Source organism: Xiphophorus maculatus, chromosome 7 (assembly GCF_002775205.1).
Source record: "Xiphophorus maculatus strain JP 163 A chromosome 7, X_maculatus-5.0-male, whole genome shotgun sequence".
NCBI lineage: Eukaryota > Metazoa > Chordata > Actinopteri > Cyprinodontiformes > Poeciliidae > Xiphophorus > Xiphophorus maculatus.
The window spans coordinates 13,038,191-13,055,179 of NC_036449.1; the positions used below are offsets into that span (position 1 = coordinate 13,038,191).

Consider the following 16,989-nt stretch of genomic DNA (forward strand, 5'->3'; position numbering starts at 1 on the left):
CCCGTCATTTCCACACACAGTTTCACAATAAGTCAGTTGTGATTCATGTGACCTTTCGCCCTCATTATTCAGCTGTTTTCAAATGTGGAACATACAAATGTATGTGTCAAAGTGCAGATATTTGAAGTCATCTTCTATCTCTATAAATAAGGATGTTGCTGCATCTGATTACTGTTTGTGTCTTGATATTATATCATACTCAATGTATGAATAAAAAAGGAAACACGCAGCTCAGGAGAGAAGATAACGAAACAGCATGATCTCTGGCAGATTTGCTGCTTATTCACATGTATTATCTTATCTTCAGGACATATTAGTGCCTTTTAACCAGACAACCCAGAACATCTTCAGGACATTTTAGACCTGTGGCGCTCAAATTTAACTGTTTGTTCAGTCATTAATCACCTTACCCGCAGACCAGGGAAATCCTGATGAAATTAGCTCCCCTGGATCACCTGTGCCTCCCTGAAACAGAGAAAATTATATTTTTTACTGATTTTAATCGCACAACAATCCAGATGTGATTTTGTATTTCACTCAATGCAATATATTTAATTCAAGTAGTTCTAAAACAGCTTCTTACATATTTCTTTTTAAATTTTACATTGTTAGAGTTGGCAAATTTAGTGTCAAGACAACAAAATCTGTCTAAGTGTTAAATTAAACTGCGTAGCCACTGTGTTCTCAAACTCTAAAGCTATAAATAAGAGAACGAGGATGTTGGCTCTTGATGATATCAGTCGCTAACTTGATTAGTCTTTGACTGATCACTTAAAAACAGGATCCATGCATTCATTGATGCTGCTGTCTCACCTTAGGACCTTCTCTGCCGTTCAGCCCTGGATAACCAGGCTCACCCTGAAACAGTGTTTTAATGACAAGTCAGAAAATCTTGTTTTGATTTTAATGCAAGATTAAACAGAGTAACATCATCAAACCTTTCGACCCGGAGGTCCATTTGCACCACTTTCGCCCTGAAACAAGATTCCAAACAGAATAAATGTAAGACATGTAAAAGGAGGAGCGTTAGAAGGTGATTAGTGAAAATGCAACCATGCTTACCCGAGGGCCAGGCATTCCCATTATACCAGTTTCTCCTTTGCCATCTAAGTTGTCTGCCTGAAATAAACCGATCACACAATTAGCACAGGAGCCCGTGTTTCCATTTCCAAATTTGAAAATAATTATTATGTGATGAAGGCTAATGAGGGATCACATACCAGATCTCCTCTTTCTCCTTTGTCACCTGGGAATCCAGAAGGTCCCTAAAATGATTCGAAATATTATCTGGTAAAGTTTTGTTAAAAATGTTATCAGAGCAGGTATGTGGATAAAAAAAAAACAAGCAATATTATTGATTACAGTGATAGGCTGACGTTGCTGAGTAGTGTAGTTTCCTGGTAGGCCCTGTGGTCCGATGTCCCCCTGTGGTCAATGCAGAGAGTGCAACTTAGACTTGAGAGCATCATTATTAGGGACACATTTAGCAACTATGAAATGCTCTAATGACTGGACTTGCTCTGGACTAAAACACACCAGACCAGCACCAGCAGAATCCATGCAGACCCACTTCATTATTGACTGCGGAAACTTCCCACCGGACCACAAGTGGTTGAGATTCTGTTCCTGACTAGAAAACACTGAGGAACAGTCCAGTCCTGTTTGTCTTTTGTCTCTGAGAGAGCATGACATTGTCTCCAATTCAGCTTAACAAAAGGAACAGAACATGTGCAGCTCATGTCCTGGAAACATCTGTGTGTGGTGGAAGTGCTGACTCCAGCTGCAGCTTTGTGAATCTTACTCAAACTCTTTAATGGGCTTTGCTCTACAACCCTGGGCTTTAGTTATCCATGCTTGCAGGCCTTTTCCTGCAAAACATTTTCCTTCCTCTCAACTTTCCAGCCCACATCTTTTGATACAGCAATCTATTTACAGCAAGCTTTTTCAGTAATTACCTTTTGCAGCTCAAGTGACAACGATCCATTCTGTATTTTCGATATGATCAGGGATTATAATTCCTATTTATTTGTCTCATGTAATATTTATATTTTTGTGAGAAACAGAATTTTGAGTTTCACTAGCTGTAAAGCATAACCGTGAAAGTTAACAACAATAAATGCCTGTTACATATTACTCTTCGTGTGATGGATCTATATAATCAATATTCCACTGTATAGAGATTCACAAACTGAGACCAGAAGCATCTATAAGTGACTGACTGGTTGATCTGTTTGCAGCAAGTCAGTACAACCACTCTTGTGCGTCGTAGTGGGTCAGTCATTCATTTAACTCAGGGGTTGCTACTAGCCTCCAACTTTTAGATGCATCCCTTTTTCCAACATGCATGAATCAAATGTGTGGCTTGTTACCAGACCTCTGCAGAGCTGAATGAAATGCCGATGAGGGAATTCAGATGATTTGACACTGGTGGGTTGGAGAATGGATGCATCGAAAAGCTGCAGGATAGTAGCGATCACGGATTTGACTTGGAAATCCCTGATTTAAATCATCAAGGTGCAAATTAAGTTTCAAGATTATTGGTTACAACTGTCTTTCTGCCCCAAATTGAATCCAACATAAATGGTGGACATTGATATTTTTCCTTTGGGGATCAAACGCTTATTTATTTCACTGCAATCTTCATATTGTTGTATTAACCCCCACACAATCCTAGTGCAGGAAGCGGAGGACTTGTCAGACCACCAATTTCCGAAATCACACACACATACAAAAAAAGGAAAAAACTTTGTAAAAGCACACACAGAGTCAGTGCGACCCCGCCGGACTGCGCACAGATTGAAAAACTCATGGGGTCTAAATGACCCCGTCTTTTAAGTCTGCAGGAGGGTTAAAAAGAAATCTAAAATACACCTTCTCTATGTTAATAAGAGTCAGCTTGATGATTTGTTTTGCAAAGCTTCAGACAAACAACATCAGTGTGGGTACTCACTGTTTCTCCTTTGACTCCCTTCAACACTTTGGTCATGGTGCCCTGAAAAGAAGGAAACACTTCAAGCAGCTTTCACACTTCCAAATGTCTTCCTGCTGTTAGCTATAGAGTCAGACTATGGCTGTTATCTCCGGACGCACAGAGAGGAATTAACACACATATATAATGAAATACATAAAATGTTTTGGTGATGCTTTACCTTTGGTCCACGTGGCCCTGGAGGACCTGGAGGACCCTGTCAGAAGACAAGTACAGCATATTCCTCAAAAAACAGTCAGTTTGATAAGATACTCAGGGTCAGACTCAGAGACCCTTACCTTGGGTCCTACAGGGCCTCTGCTACCTTCCTGTCCTTGTGGTCCTGGAGGCCCCTGAAGAAAAAGCAAATTACAGTTGAAAGGTAAGGAATTGTAAAAGAAAAGTATTTTAGTCTGGACCAAAAGCCGACTGCTTTTTACTCGTTTGGTGCTGTTTGCATTCAAATTGTGCTTTTTTGCCAGAGGAATAAAATTTACAAACAAAGCCACGCGAGTGACGATCATCGCTCCGATCCGGCAGAAATGATCATTTCTGGGACTGATGACTGTCCCAGAAAAACAAACTTTGGAAGTCCAGTTTTGAATGTAAAGAGCAGCTCATTACACACAGGTTTTGTGATGTTATATTGGCAAATTCAGCTGTAAACTGAATGAGTAGAAATGCTCTGGGCCCCCCGATGCACAACACGCTGGCAGCAGCGTTGCTAAGCAGAAAACGGAGGATCAGGTAGGATTTCAGCACATACAGTGTTAGCTTAATTTTACCACTAAGTCCATAAAGACATAATTCCTATAGTTGCTTCGGATCGGGGCTTCACACATGAAGCAAACCGGAGTTTGTTTGGAAGCGGACCGAGCCCACCTCAAAAAGTGGGTCTTGGTCCAGTTATTTGGCTCACTTGTGGATTCAGTTGAATGTATTCACACCTAACACATTTGGTCCAGACCAAAAGGGGAAAATAACTCTGCTCTGTTTAAAGCAGACCAAATGTATCAGCCAGGTGTGAGCGCATACCCATCATATTTAACCGGATTAAGTTGAATTAAATGTGTCTTACCGGAAATCCGTCCTCTCCTGGTCTCCCTGGATCTCCCTAAGGAAAGATGTTCAAAGCAATTCTGTAAAATCTACTCTATGGCAGTGAATAAAGAGATAGTTACTTTTGTAACCATGATGCATGTTTGATTCTCACCCTGAAGCGCTTCATGTAAACGCTGACCTCCAGAGAATCCCCCTTCTCTCCCTTCCTGCCTTTTACACCCTGGAATTGAAACAACAGCAGTAAAAAAAATTACAATTTGCACGAACATAGATGTAATCACAGATTTCTGGGTAGATGAAGAGTTACACACGGGATTTCCAGGGCCCCCGTCGAAACCAGGTAATCCTGGGAATCCAAGTTCTCCTTTGGTCCCGTTACAACCGTCTGCTCCTGGTTTCCCTCTGGACCCAGCTTGTCCTGGGTGGCCCTGCAGAGGGAATAACACACCAGGATCAAACATCCTGTCAGCATACACAGAGTTTGAGCTGTAGATTTAGAAACGATGTGACGTTACTCACAGGGATGCCGTCGTTTCCAGAGAACCCAGGTACACCAGTCATTCCCTTCAGGGTGAAACGTTTTCATGTATTTAACAAAGCAGGTTAATCTGCTACTCTCTTGTTCTTTACAAAAGAGCCATAAGTGTTTTTACCGTGCTGCCTTTTGGCCCTATGAAGCCACCAGTTCCTTGGTCACCTTTCTGTCCCTTGTGTCCTTGAATACCAGGATCCCCTGGTCGCCCTGGGGGCCCCTGTGGGCCCTGAGGACCAAAAAGCCCTGGAAGACCCTGAGAGTGGGAAGGTTATTAAAAAGAGGAAAACAATATAAATAACAAATAAACAATTAAATTCAAAGTTCTGCTATTTATGCAATTTTATAAATGAATTGTTCAATAATGACAACAGCAGTCACGTCTGGGGTAGCAAAATAAGTGACACTTTTTGTGACGGCTATTTTAAAGCAGCTTTCTTGTATATTTGCAGGTGTTGGTGCTTTCGAGTGTGTGACTCAAATACACTGACATCTAGTGGACAACCATTGTAAGTGCAAACGATATGAAATAGTACTTGAGAATACTTCGATAGCGGTAGTTAAAAATATTAGGCTGAAACTTGGTATCATAAAAAGATTCTATGCATTCCTGCAGACTTGTTAAGACGTGTGAGGTAAGGTTGGTGTATTTTAAATATAAAGGCAAAATTTACATGGCATTAACAACCCACTGGTTGGGTAGTCAAAGCAATGTCTAAGTCAGAAAGAATGCTAATGAGTCTTCTCTCAGAAATAGTTGAAGCTGATGAAAATGGTAAAGATATTATTAGAAATTAATTGCAAATAAAAATGACACATCAGGCACTGAACGCTGAAAAGGAACCAGATTCAGTGTGGTAGCTTTGGTTTTGTTCAACTGCACTGACAGATTGTGGTTATTAGGCTTCTGTATCAACGAGGTAGTTGATGTTTATCAACAAATGTTTTTTGTGTGTTTTATTGTTTTATTTACATATTTCAAATTCGGAACGTCCACTTGAGTCAACATGTGAAAAAACGTTTTTTTGAAATGCGCCTTAACTTTATTATTATTATTATTATTATTATTATTATTATTATTATTATTATTATTATTATTATTATTATTATTATGTCAACAATAATTTAAATCCTGAGAGAGGTTCTGAGTCAAATGCGTGGAAGGATTACATTTTGCTTGCACGTCTTATTTAATCCGCCAGAGGGAGACAAGAAACTTTCTTTTTATATAGTACTCAGCTCTCCTCGTTCTCTATTCCCATCTAGTGGCCAAACCGTATATTGCACTTTTCTCATTTTTGATCAATTAGTTAATTTCAACACTTAAACAAAACTAATAAAAAAGATTAAAATGCTTTTAAAAGTGAAATAATTATAATGTCTTTACCTTTTTCCAGAGAGATAATCAATAAATAAAATAAATTGAAATTAATATTGTTTAGGTGTAAATAAGGTAATGGAGTTTCGATTGAATATGTAAATTAAATATAACAATATGATTATGACAAACTTGATGAAAGAAAGAAGACAAGAGGCAAGGCTAGGTGATTAAAAGCCATGTTCCTTCTTCTTTAAAGAAGTGTGGAAATGCAAACTGATCTGAAGTAGGTCAGTTTTATAGGTGGATTTAAAAAAAAAAGAGTGAAACAAACCTTCTTTAGAGCCAAACAAACAAACAAAAACCATAACACTTTGTAAACACTGTAACTAAAACAGCCAAGAGAGATTCTGAGGATGTGAGGCGAATCAAAATCACATGAGAATAATTTTATAGGGTCAGCAAATAGAGGAATGTGGACAAATTCATGTAACTGGAGGACTTTTAAGGTCAGGCAGTGATGACTCTAGAGGTTTGAGTTGGTTCCTGTGAGACCCAACAACAACCACTGTTTTGTTAGTTCCCTGCCAGAAATGCTTTGGACTATATTGTAGATACTAAAGCCAAGGTTCTAAGAACCATGTTGAACTACAACCTAATCATGCTCCAAACACACAGTGAGATGGTTAAAGTTAGGTAGCTGACTGCTAAATGTAAGTTAACTTGCTCATACAGCATGTGAACCCAGAGCTGTTTGTTTGTGCTCAGTATCAATACTGAACAACAGACAGAGGTTATGTCAAAATAAGTCAAACTAAACATGGATGTCTTAAAACTGATAAAAGGCCGCGACATCCTTGTAGTGATAAGATGCATAACTGATATTTTCTCCACTAAAAAGTCTTCTGCAAAAGTATTTGCACGACTCAAACTCATCCACATTTTCTTACATTGCAACATGGAGCTGGTCCATTGGGATTTCATGTGACAGACCAACACAAGTCATGCATTTAACTGTGTAATGGAAGAAAAATGCTACATGGTTTCTAATTTTTTTTTTTGCAGGGAGAAAACATGAAATGTGGAGTAGATTTTTATTCAGTCCCATTTACTTTAATACCCCTAAATAAAACCCAGACTGTTTGCTATGTAATTAATTACATAGCAAACAGAGTTTATTTGTTTGTAACTTTACTTTGTTCTGGTCAAATTAATTCCTCTGGTAAAATATGGTGGTAGAAGGATTTTTTTTTATTTAGCAAAAATAAATTGCTAATAAATGTATTTTCTAGTTATATAAAGCTAGTTCCAAATGACTTGCAGCTACAACTGCACCAACACGTAATTTGCAAAGTATTGAGTCAAGAGGCTGCATAGATTGAATGACAGACTTTTTAGATTTAAATAACCATTTATAACTGTCCTTCCACTTCACATTTATAAAATCCCAACAATGAGTCTTCAAGTTCTAATTTAACTAAATGTATAAGTACTTTCATATTATCACTGTATACTGAGTTTCAAAGATGACAAAAACTGAATTCTGTCTAAATCCTCCCAATCATAACTGGTAGGCGAAACCTGAAGGGATCTGTTTCAGTAAAACTCATTGTTCCTGAGCAGAAATCTCCCTGCAGTCCTTCCCATTCACACATCCCTACTTCACAGCGCTGCTACTGTCTAAAGGCGTACTCCGGTTGTTACCTGCTCTCTACTTCCATCAAGCACTTCCTCCTCTCCTCACCAAGTTCTCAAGGGCTCTCACATCTTTTTTGTCTTCATTTCTAAAGCCTCCACTAGGTGAACAATGCACTCAAACTAGCCAGGCAGTTGCTATGTTACCACTGGCTAGCAGAGTGAAGCTATGGGGGTAAAGCATCAACGCTAATAGCGATGTATTATATGACAGTTCTGACGAGGGAGCCTGAGATCAGAGGAGCTGGGTCCTCGTTAAACAGATATCTTGGATTCCCTACAGGTCAATGAACACAGGCTTTCCTGTTCGCTCTGAATTCCTCTGTCTTTCAAGGCTGGTCATAATTTTGGCTGATGAAGCCCTGGAGGCAAGTGGTGCAGCCAAGCTGCAGTTTGTGTCAGCTGTAACTACGTGACCTCTTCAAGTCTTCTCTTATGTCACCAACGGAGCTGGTTGCAGCTCAGTTTTCTTATCCAAACAAACCAACTTGAACATTTTATGCAGAATTCCTGTGAGACAGATCTCACTCAAACGAGTCTAGCAAGCTTCTTGAGAATAATGTTCCACCATAGGCTGGAGCCTATCATATATTTTGACAGATTGGGTTAAACTTCATCAGTGACCTGTCAGATTATATCACAATAAATTTGGTCTATATGGTGTTGTTTCTTGTGATGCCTTGTCTAATTTGTTTTGGAAGTGAACAGAGCTAATGGATCCGCTGTAATTCACTCTAAGTTTATTCATTTTCCTTCCCTCTTTCAAACTTTGACACATCCAAGAACATTCAGTATTTCTATGCTTTATCTTTGTGTTAAATTTCATGTTTGTTATGTTTTTGTTTCTTCAATTATTTAATCATTAAGATATATTAGTGTGACGACCAATAAAGTAATCCCTAATGCTGAAGGTGATTGGTTCCACCATAACCACCTGAAATGTCATTCATACTCTTATGTTTATCTTCTTCCTCTATCTAAGATATTAAAGTTTACTGAATGATTCAGTAGAGACAAAGATTTAAGAAATAATATTAATATTTTAATACATAAACAGAATTAAGTGTCCTGATCAATTGCTACAATTAGTAGTCCTTCATTTTTGTCATTCACCACATCTCTAGTAAATGTTTGCAAAGAGCTTTAAACGCATTTACTCATTACCTTACATTATTTTTTTAATGCTCATCAATCTAGCAAGGACACATATTTGTTTGCCCTTTTGGATTTCTGTTTTATTGTTTCTCTTTGCACATCATGGCTCTTATAAAACAAAGTAAAAACAAACAAACAATGAGAAAATCCCTAATCCCCTCATTCTGTATGACATGAACTACAAAATTTAATCTGGGTGCTCTCATTGTGAGCATGTGGGTTTTTTTAGTCATCCAGAAAACACAAAACTATTTAAAGTTCCCACTGCCTGACATCATAAATTTAACCTAGGACCAGACTGTCCCGTGGGGTGGCCAGTTTGGGAAAGTTCACAAAAAGCAGGATGGGAACTCAAAGCCCAAAGGGCAAACCTCTGACCTGCGAGAGGAATAATATAAATTAATAAACAACTGACCGGAAACCCGCTCTGTTATTTCATGAGTCTGTGACTGCAGATACTGTGGACTTCATAAGACATGTTGTAACTATTTAGAAAAGGCCAGGGAGACTTATTAAAACTCAATTAATCAAGATGAAGTGAGTCAGAATGAAAGGACACAATCACGAAAAGAATGCACAATAAAATCCAGGCACAATAAAATGTCCATGACATGGGAAATAAGGACCAGAATCATGAAATTTGAAAGAAAAAAAAGGAAAATCACTGGATTTGGAAATTTGCTAATTTGGTCTCATGTTTCTTTAAATCTCAGCGCCACCCTTTACATTCTCCATCACAATGGGGATAAAGTAAAGCACTGCTTTAATACAGGCAAAATCACTTTGTCTCTCCTCACAAGATTAATTGGGACTGCATCTAAAAATCAACAAGTCTTATCAAAATTGAGAGGTCAGGGCCTAGTTTTAGCCTAGCACATCAGTTAGCATCTCCCTTCACAGAGCCCTCATAGTGAGATTCACATTTAATAAAGTGTATGTGATGTTTAAACACTACAGCAGCTTTATAAAACCTAATTAACCCATTTTTAAATGCTTTTAAAAATCTACTTTTTCTTTTTTTTGCAAAAAAATGCCTTTTGACGCTATATCTCTGAAGCTTGCATTACATCTAAAGTCAGAAATATTTTTTGAAGTTCAAACAAAGCTCAAACAAAGTTTTATGAAATGTCTGCTCTCGCCATTGAAAAACTGTGATAAAGTTCTTTAAGTTGAAAGTGCTGTAAAGACATGAGGAAATGAGTAGTTACATTTTTTAATCAATTAAAAACACAACGGATAGATTTATGAGCAGAAAAAGACCAGAACGGAACAATAAGAAGTGACCACCACGAAGGAGAACGCAAACACTGAACGTCTGCTTCTTCTTTGACTCCCCCAGTTGGACCCAGACGCTTTGGTCCACTTAGTACTGCTGCTTTGCGACCTATCTCATCTGTTTTTCTTGGATGCATTTTCCCTGGACTCATTTCCTGAAGAGCCGCGTCCCGCATGCTTGATACTCGGAGAAGAAAACAGGACTCTGCACCCCCTTCCCGGATGACTGGTCGGAGGGAGATTGGGTTTAGAGGCAGGCCAGAAAGGTTCTGCTCGGAGGGCAAACGGGGCAGTCAACTGGATCCCCTAAGGAGGGTAAATAAACATCTGCAGATGATGTTTAGATATATATTAGTGTGTGTTTAGATCCCCCGTCTGCAGCCAGGAAGGTCAGCTTTCTGAGAGTTCTGAGAATGTTCTGGAAATCCCGGATGGTCGTCATGAATCAGATAAAAAAAAAAAAGATACTCTGGAAGTGAAGAGGAGGCAAGTTGGTCACATGAGATAAAGATGGAAAAATAGTGTCTAATGAAGGTTTTTCCGTGAGAAAGTTGATATTTTTTCTGTATTTTTGCCATGGAAACAAGCAAAACCTAAACTCAACGCTTTCACGAACTGCAACCAGTACTTCTGAGTCATGTCTCGGAAACATTTCTTGTTCCGCAACAGAGGGAAGGAGTCAGGGGGCAAAAGCTGACGACGTGCAGAGCAGCATCAGTCGTTTGTTGCCGCTAGGGTTGCTTCCCATGCAGATCTTTGTTTAATCATTCAGCACAAAGACATTTGTGTACATTTGAATTCATGTGTTTAAGCTCTAACTTCTGCACGTGAACACACACGAGCCAGAAATGTGACAGAGTTCAGACTGAAACGGAGAGCTGCTAATGACCCGTTTGAATAAAGCGTGTCTGTCTCTGTTGTAGTGATCAAAACTCGAGGGGGAGATGCCGGCCTGAGAACAGAACGGTCTGGTTGTCCAGCTATCCCAGGGGTCTCTGGGGCCCGACACCTGCGATATTGCCTCACATCAGAGGAATGAGACATCTTGAGCCTACGTTCCGAGCACACTTAGGCCTTAGGAGGTTGCAGCTGCAGTCTGTGTGTGTGTGAGAGAAAGAGAGAGAGCAAGAAATGAGGTGTTGCCTTCTCCTTGGAGATCAACCACCTGCATGTCTGAAAGGTGTGTCTGCATGTCTGAGTGGATAATGAAGTTCCGCCATAGGTGGGTCGCCTCGGTAATCCCTCTGTGACATTTATCGCTCAAATTAAAATGCTTTACATCACCACTGATTTTTGTTTTCAGATTTTGTTGAGTAATCGTGCCAGGTTGAGGGAAACCATTTGTGCTACACAACGTAGATAGTTTCCTTACAGGTATTTCACGGTGAGAAGGGAAGAAGAGTGGAGAGGAAAACCTAGTTTTTGTTTTGGGAATGTTTGTGAATGTTGAGGAATGAAGGATATCAAGGTTGTAATTACTGGCCATTGCATGTAGAAATTGTCTCTGCTGCTTCTCTCATTCATTATCAATAGGGTGTTGAAATGTCAGCAATTTGAGGGAAAAATTTAAACTTTCTTTTTTCCTTAACGTAAATGAAAACCAGACCCACATTATTTCTTGGATGGGAAATTTGACAGTTTTTGTTCCTCAGAAGCGGGGCTCGGCTTGAGAAGTTTGTGAACGTGCAGCTGTTACGTTGGACCCAATTTACATTGATAAAATCCAATAACTTGAGCACCAGGGATTGTCCTTGTAATCCTCAGGAACTTCGTCTGAAACCAGCCGGCTGACCCACTGGCCAGACTGGACGAGGAAATGCTTTCTCACAAGGGAACCGTCGCTGCAGTTCTAGAACATTCACAATCACGTCACTAATAAGGTTAAAAAAAATAAACGGTTCCCCCTCATATTAGTCATTGGAGAAATACAATTCAGTATATGGTGGTCTTCACTGAACAATCATGCAGCAAATGACCCAGGAGAATCAAACCCAGGATAACAATGTTGGAGACTAAAGCCTCTGAACCTGCTGCATACCAACTCAGTGCCTGATTCATTAAACTTTGCTTTTTCCTCCAATCAATCACATAAAAGATCCTAATCATCAAAAATATGTAATGTTTTTGGCATATTCAAGTACACCAAGTATGTGTTCATTACGTTTTTGTGGGCAGACTGATATCGCTTTTGAATTATTGAATTATGTCGAGTTGAATTATGAAACGACAGCACAAGCAAAGCTGCCAAAAAGAGGAGAGGAAGAGCTGCACTTTTTAGTAACCAAATAAGGAAATGTCAGCTCATTTCTGAGGGAACACCGTGGATATAAAGACAGAGAGGTGGATCAAGACATGTTATTAAAATAAAAAAATAATTTGCGTTTACAACCAACAACACAACAAATCTGTGAAACCGCCTGAAATTTAAACTGTGAATGACCTGTTAGTAGCTAGCTATTATGGAAATATTGAGAATTTTTCAGCAGGTTTGTTTGTTGTAAGCTCATTTGTACGGCAAAAAAGCTTCGTTATGTAACATTGCCAATATTAGCATATTCTTTTTCTTATTTTGTTAAACATTTACAATTTCATTGATATTTCATTCATTTTTTCTGTTTTGATTTTCTACTTCAATATATGGTTTTAATTTATTTATTAAGTATTTTATTTTCCAAAGACAATTGAAACACAGTATATTGCTGATTGTTTTTATTTTAAAATAAAAAAAAACCTGAATATGAAGACATTGTCACTTGAGCGTTTCCCCCAACCCCCAAAGCCAGCAAGTAATCATTTTAAATAACTATCAAAATACTAATTATTTCACAGCGAAACAGCCCTATGAAACATTTGCGTAATAACTGAGCACCTATAGCGTGTCGGCATGTGGGATAAACTCAAATCTCGCATCATGCCAGTCTTAGAGGAGACTAATGTGAGAGTCTGATTGTTTTCTTCACCCTGATGTGGGTTTCTATCATAGTCCCTGATGGTGAACATGGAGCTCGCAGTTTGCCTTCAAACGTTAAACTTCTTTCTGACTGCAAATAAAAAGCGCCGATGCTGTGAATGGAGATGAGCAGAGATAACGGCGTTTTCACCAAAGCTCTCATGTTTTACAGACCAGACAGATTAAACGGTGATAAAGCATGCGGTGTGTGTGTGTGTGTGTGTGTGTGTCTCCGTGTTTTTAAATGAAACATGGGGGAAGATAGATGGTACCAGGAGGTGTCCTCCAGAAAACAGTGAAAAGAACCTTCAGAAAACTGGAATGTAGGTTATGAGGAATAAAATAAAACTGACCTTAATTCATTATTTTTGAGGGATTATGATAAAGGAACACTGACATTCAGAGCTGCAGCCACAACATCAAATGAAATATTTAAGCTCCTATACTCTGGTCATCATCATTTCACCTGTCCTTGCTTACACACTACTTACACCCTGTGCTCTGAGATGATGATAACACAAGCAGACTACAGCTGGTAAGAAGGTCAGGGTCTGTGTGTGTAGATACACACCCAGTTAAATACTGAACCGCTAAACCTTTTCCCTACTGTAATAGAGACAAGGTCACAGTCAGGGTCATTGAACGACTTCAGGATACAAAAACACAAAATCGCCACTTTTCATGTGCGCTCTACTCCTGACCACATACACACACACGCACACTCCAACGCACACACATCTGTTCAAACAATTCGCCTTCCTTCCTTTGGAAAATATTGTTACTGTATGCCTGTCATGCTTTCTGCTCTGAAATGACACAGACGCAGTGGAAAACAACAGCTTTAGATTTACAGCTCTCCATTGTTGTGTTTAGACTGAGGAAGACACAAACAGGATTTCTGAACTTTGTGCAGAATAACTGTTGCAACCAAAATTTATCAGCTCCTTAATGTTTGTTTCAGCCTCATTCAAAACGGCAAGGCCATTCAACGGATTGCAGATATGTTTTTTATCAGCTATGTGTGTGCTGAAAGGCTTTGCATCGGTATGTGAAGACATTATAGTTCAAGGCCTTTGAAAGGAGGTTCTGTTAAAATTCTTTTAAGAAAGTATAAAAATATCGTCCTACCTGCAGTAGATAACTATCATAGCATCTTTCTTTGCAGATATGTCTCAATAAATCAACATAAATGAAAGTTGCATCTTCAAAAATGATTGATTTTCTGTTAATTTTGGTGATTGTGGCTTATGGCTAATAAAAGCTCAATACAATTTCTCAGAAAATTATGAATTTTATGCAATTAGTAATAACACTACATTACAGTACTGACTTGAGACACAATTACTTTCCAGCAGACAAGGTCATTCTTAAAGAAGCTGGGCATTCACAAACAGCTACAAGAAAGTTGTGTGGAAGAAAAAAGTGTGGCCAAAGGGTTAAGCAGCACTATAAAATCTGTATTGTTATTTTCTGTATAACATTCTTTACAAAACAAAAACTGCACACAAACTAAATGTAGTGTCTTGTCTGAGCAAATGCTTCAAATTTAAATTATACATCTGATCTTCTTCCTCTTCTGCTGTAAAATGATTGATGAAACTTTTTGAGACTTTTAGATCCTGCATCTGGCCGATTGTATAATCTGTAGGTCATCACTACACCGCTCCCTCAACCTGCCATCTGCTGCTCTTGGTCTTGTTTTGTTTATTAAGTCCAAAGTCAGTGCAGCCATCTTCTGGGGAGTGTTGTGTTTCTTTGAATCGGCAGTGAAAACAGGTCCTCCTTTTTCTATGCAAACAATAGTCATCTTGTTCCTAGACAACATCCGTCTTCTAAACTATGAAGATCTGACAGTTTTAAAGGCCCCTAAAGATGGACTTTGGCTGGTCAAACCAGACAGCAACAAGAGAAACGTGAAGCAGAACTACTGATTTCTGCGTTGGCCTGAGCTAGATCTGGAGCAGGATAATATGCTCTTGTGATGTTTGCTACATCAAATATGAGAAGCATATGGTGCTGTGTGTTGGTCATCTTAGTTGTTGCTGTGCAACAAAGGCCCCAGACAGATACACACGTTTCAATTGCTTAAAAACTGTTTTTTTTTCTTCCACCAAAACACAGTTACTATGATTGTGTATTGAGAAGTTGAATTTAAATGGCTGCTCCTGATACTTAAAAAAATAAAATAAAAATGTTCTCCTCGATCCCACTGAATACCACAAAACAAGGAGGGATCTGCAACATACATTAGTGGGTGTTTCCTGTTTAAATGGAAAAGGAAAGTCATAGAGATGGAAAAAGAATCATGTTTCAGTTGTCTCCACATTCCCATTGATGTAATTTAGAGAAGTACAATAACAAAGTGGCTCCTTTTGAATAAAATACTAAAATGCTAAAAGTTTAAAAGTTTAGACCTGCTGATGCACATGAGAGTTCAGAGCTGCTCTTTTTTCCAATTCTGGATCATGATTGTGACCCAGCCTAAAGGACAAAACTTTGAATAGAAACAAATCATAATTCATCATTTTTATTCCCCCAAACACAATATGAAACTTCCACTTAACAAGACCAAACTTTCTGTTTCTGTTAATTAGCTGAGTTACATGACTTAATATTTAGACTTCTAAACGGTCTGAACAAAATGTAAACAAATTGTTGTTTAATGCTGCTATGCCAACCTTTGATTCATACACTGTGGGTGTAATTAGGACAATTTCTGACCATATCCCACGTAATTTAACCCTTTGATGCATGAATTATGATCCTTTGTGTCAGAATTTTTTTTCCATTTTTAAAAATGTTTTTCTTAAGGCATAAAAAAAGGTAGGAACATTTTTTTTTGTAAAAATAATTTTTTTATTTTTATGTGATGAATTGTAATTTTGTCCAAATACAAAGTTGTTATTTGAAAAATACATCAGTAGTATTGTTCCTTAGGGGTCATCTGATGTCACAATATTTTTTTTACTTGCAAGAGTCGTCTACAGTAGAAGGAGGGACCGGGTCGGTTCTCATGCTTTTTTGTCTGTCGGCCATATTGTATTTAACAAAAATAATTTCTTGCATTTGCAGCTGATGGCCAGTAGTTGATGGTATATTTTATGATGCATTAGTGTCCACTTCAGTGGTCTGTGTGCATTTATAACATAAAAATCCACAGGAAGCACAAGAAAATGGCTTTTAGATAGCTGTCCACTGTAGTGACCATTATGCATGAAAGGGTTAATCATTATTGTGAGTTTTTTTTAAATGTTAGTTATCGTTTTATCTTTTCACAAACCTTTCCATCTTGCAACAAACAGCTGCTTTCTGTCCGTCAGTTTGAGCATCCTCTGTCACATTCCCTCCAAATCCACAGACTTATTTTCACACAGGACTCTGCCAGCCCCGAGATCCCCACTGAATTCCTCTTTCCAACCGTCTCGGGAAGAGAAAATCCTCCCTTCCAAATGTTTTAATGATAGCAGCAGGTTGTTGCTCCACTGCCCTCCCACAGCCTCACATGCATGAATCTTTTTTGTTTTCTTTGCTTTTTTTTAAATCAGTTTAGTCTTCCCTGGCATATTTAACCTGACCAGACATCTGCAGGAATGAACGGGATCTCGCACAACCATTGACCTGCAATTATCACTGCAAAATCAGTTCGTTCAAAGCTGCATCTGCTGCAACATTATTTCACTATTTTGTGTATTGAATCTGCGCTACATTCACTGTCCTTATTTACTTATGGTTTCCAAGATCTATGCACATACAGTACAGACCAAAAGTTTGGACACACCTTTTAATTCAATGGGTTTCCTTTATTTTCATGACTATTGACATTGTAGATTCACACTGAAGGCATCAAAACTATGAATAACACATGTGGAAATATGCACTAAACAAAAAAGTGTAAAACAACTGAAAATACCCCTTATATTCTAGTTTCTTCAAAGTAGCAACCTTTTGCTGTGATTACTGCTTTGCACACACTCTGCATTTTCTTGATGAGCTTCAAGAGGTAGTCACCTGAAATGGTTTTCACTTCATAGGTG

The 16,989-nt window shown here is 38.5% G+C and overlaps 1 protein-coding gene across 2 annotated transcripts in view; it reads right to left on the reverse strand.

Annotated features, from left to right (window-relative positions):
* The window catches only part of col4a2 (collagen type IV alpha 2 chain), a 62,277-nt gene that overhangs the window by 13,945 nt on the left and 31,343 nt on the right, over positions 1-16,989 (reverse strand). For both annotated transcript variants that reach the window (XM_023337166.1, XM_023337167.1), the window contains exons 5-18: positions 4,684-4,818; positions 4,550-4,594; positions 4,342-4,458; positions 4,182-4,250; positions 4,047-4,082; positions 3,268-3,321; positions 3,150-3,185; positions 2,951-2,992; positions 1,363-1,425; positions 1,221-1,265; positions 1,063-1,119; positions 939-974; positions 814-858; positions 411-465 (exon numbers count right to left, since the gene is read on the reverse strand). In XM_023337166.1, coding sequence (XP_023192934.1) covers positions 411-465; positions 814-858; positions 939-974; positions 1,063-1,119; positions 1,221-1,265; positions 1,363-1,425; positions 2,951-2,992; positions 3,150-3,185; positions 3,268-3,321; positions 4,047-4,082; positions 4,182-4,250; positions 4,342-4,458; positions 4,550-4,594; positions 4,684-4,818 — 835 coding nt within the window. The remainder of the gene's footprint in view (positions 1-410; positions 466-813; positions 859-938; positions 975-1,062; positions 1,120-1,220; positions 1,266-1,362; positions 1,426-2,950; positions 2,993-3,149; positions 3,186-3,267; positions 3,322-4,046; positions 4,083-4,181; positions 4,251-4,341; positions 4,459-4,549; positions 4,595-4,683; positions 4,819-16,989) is intronic.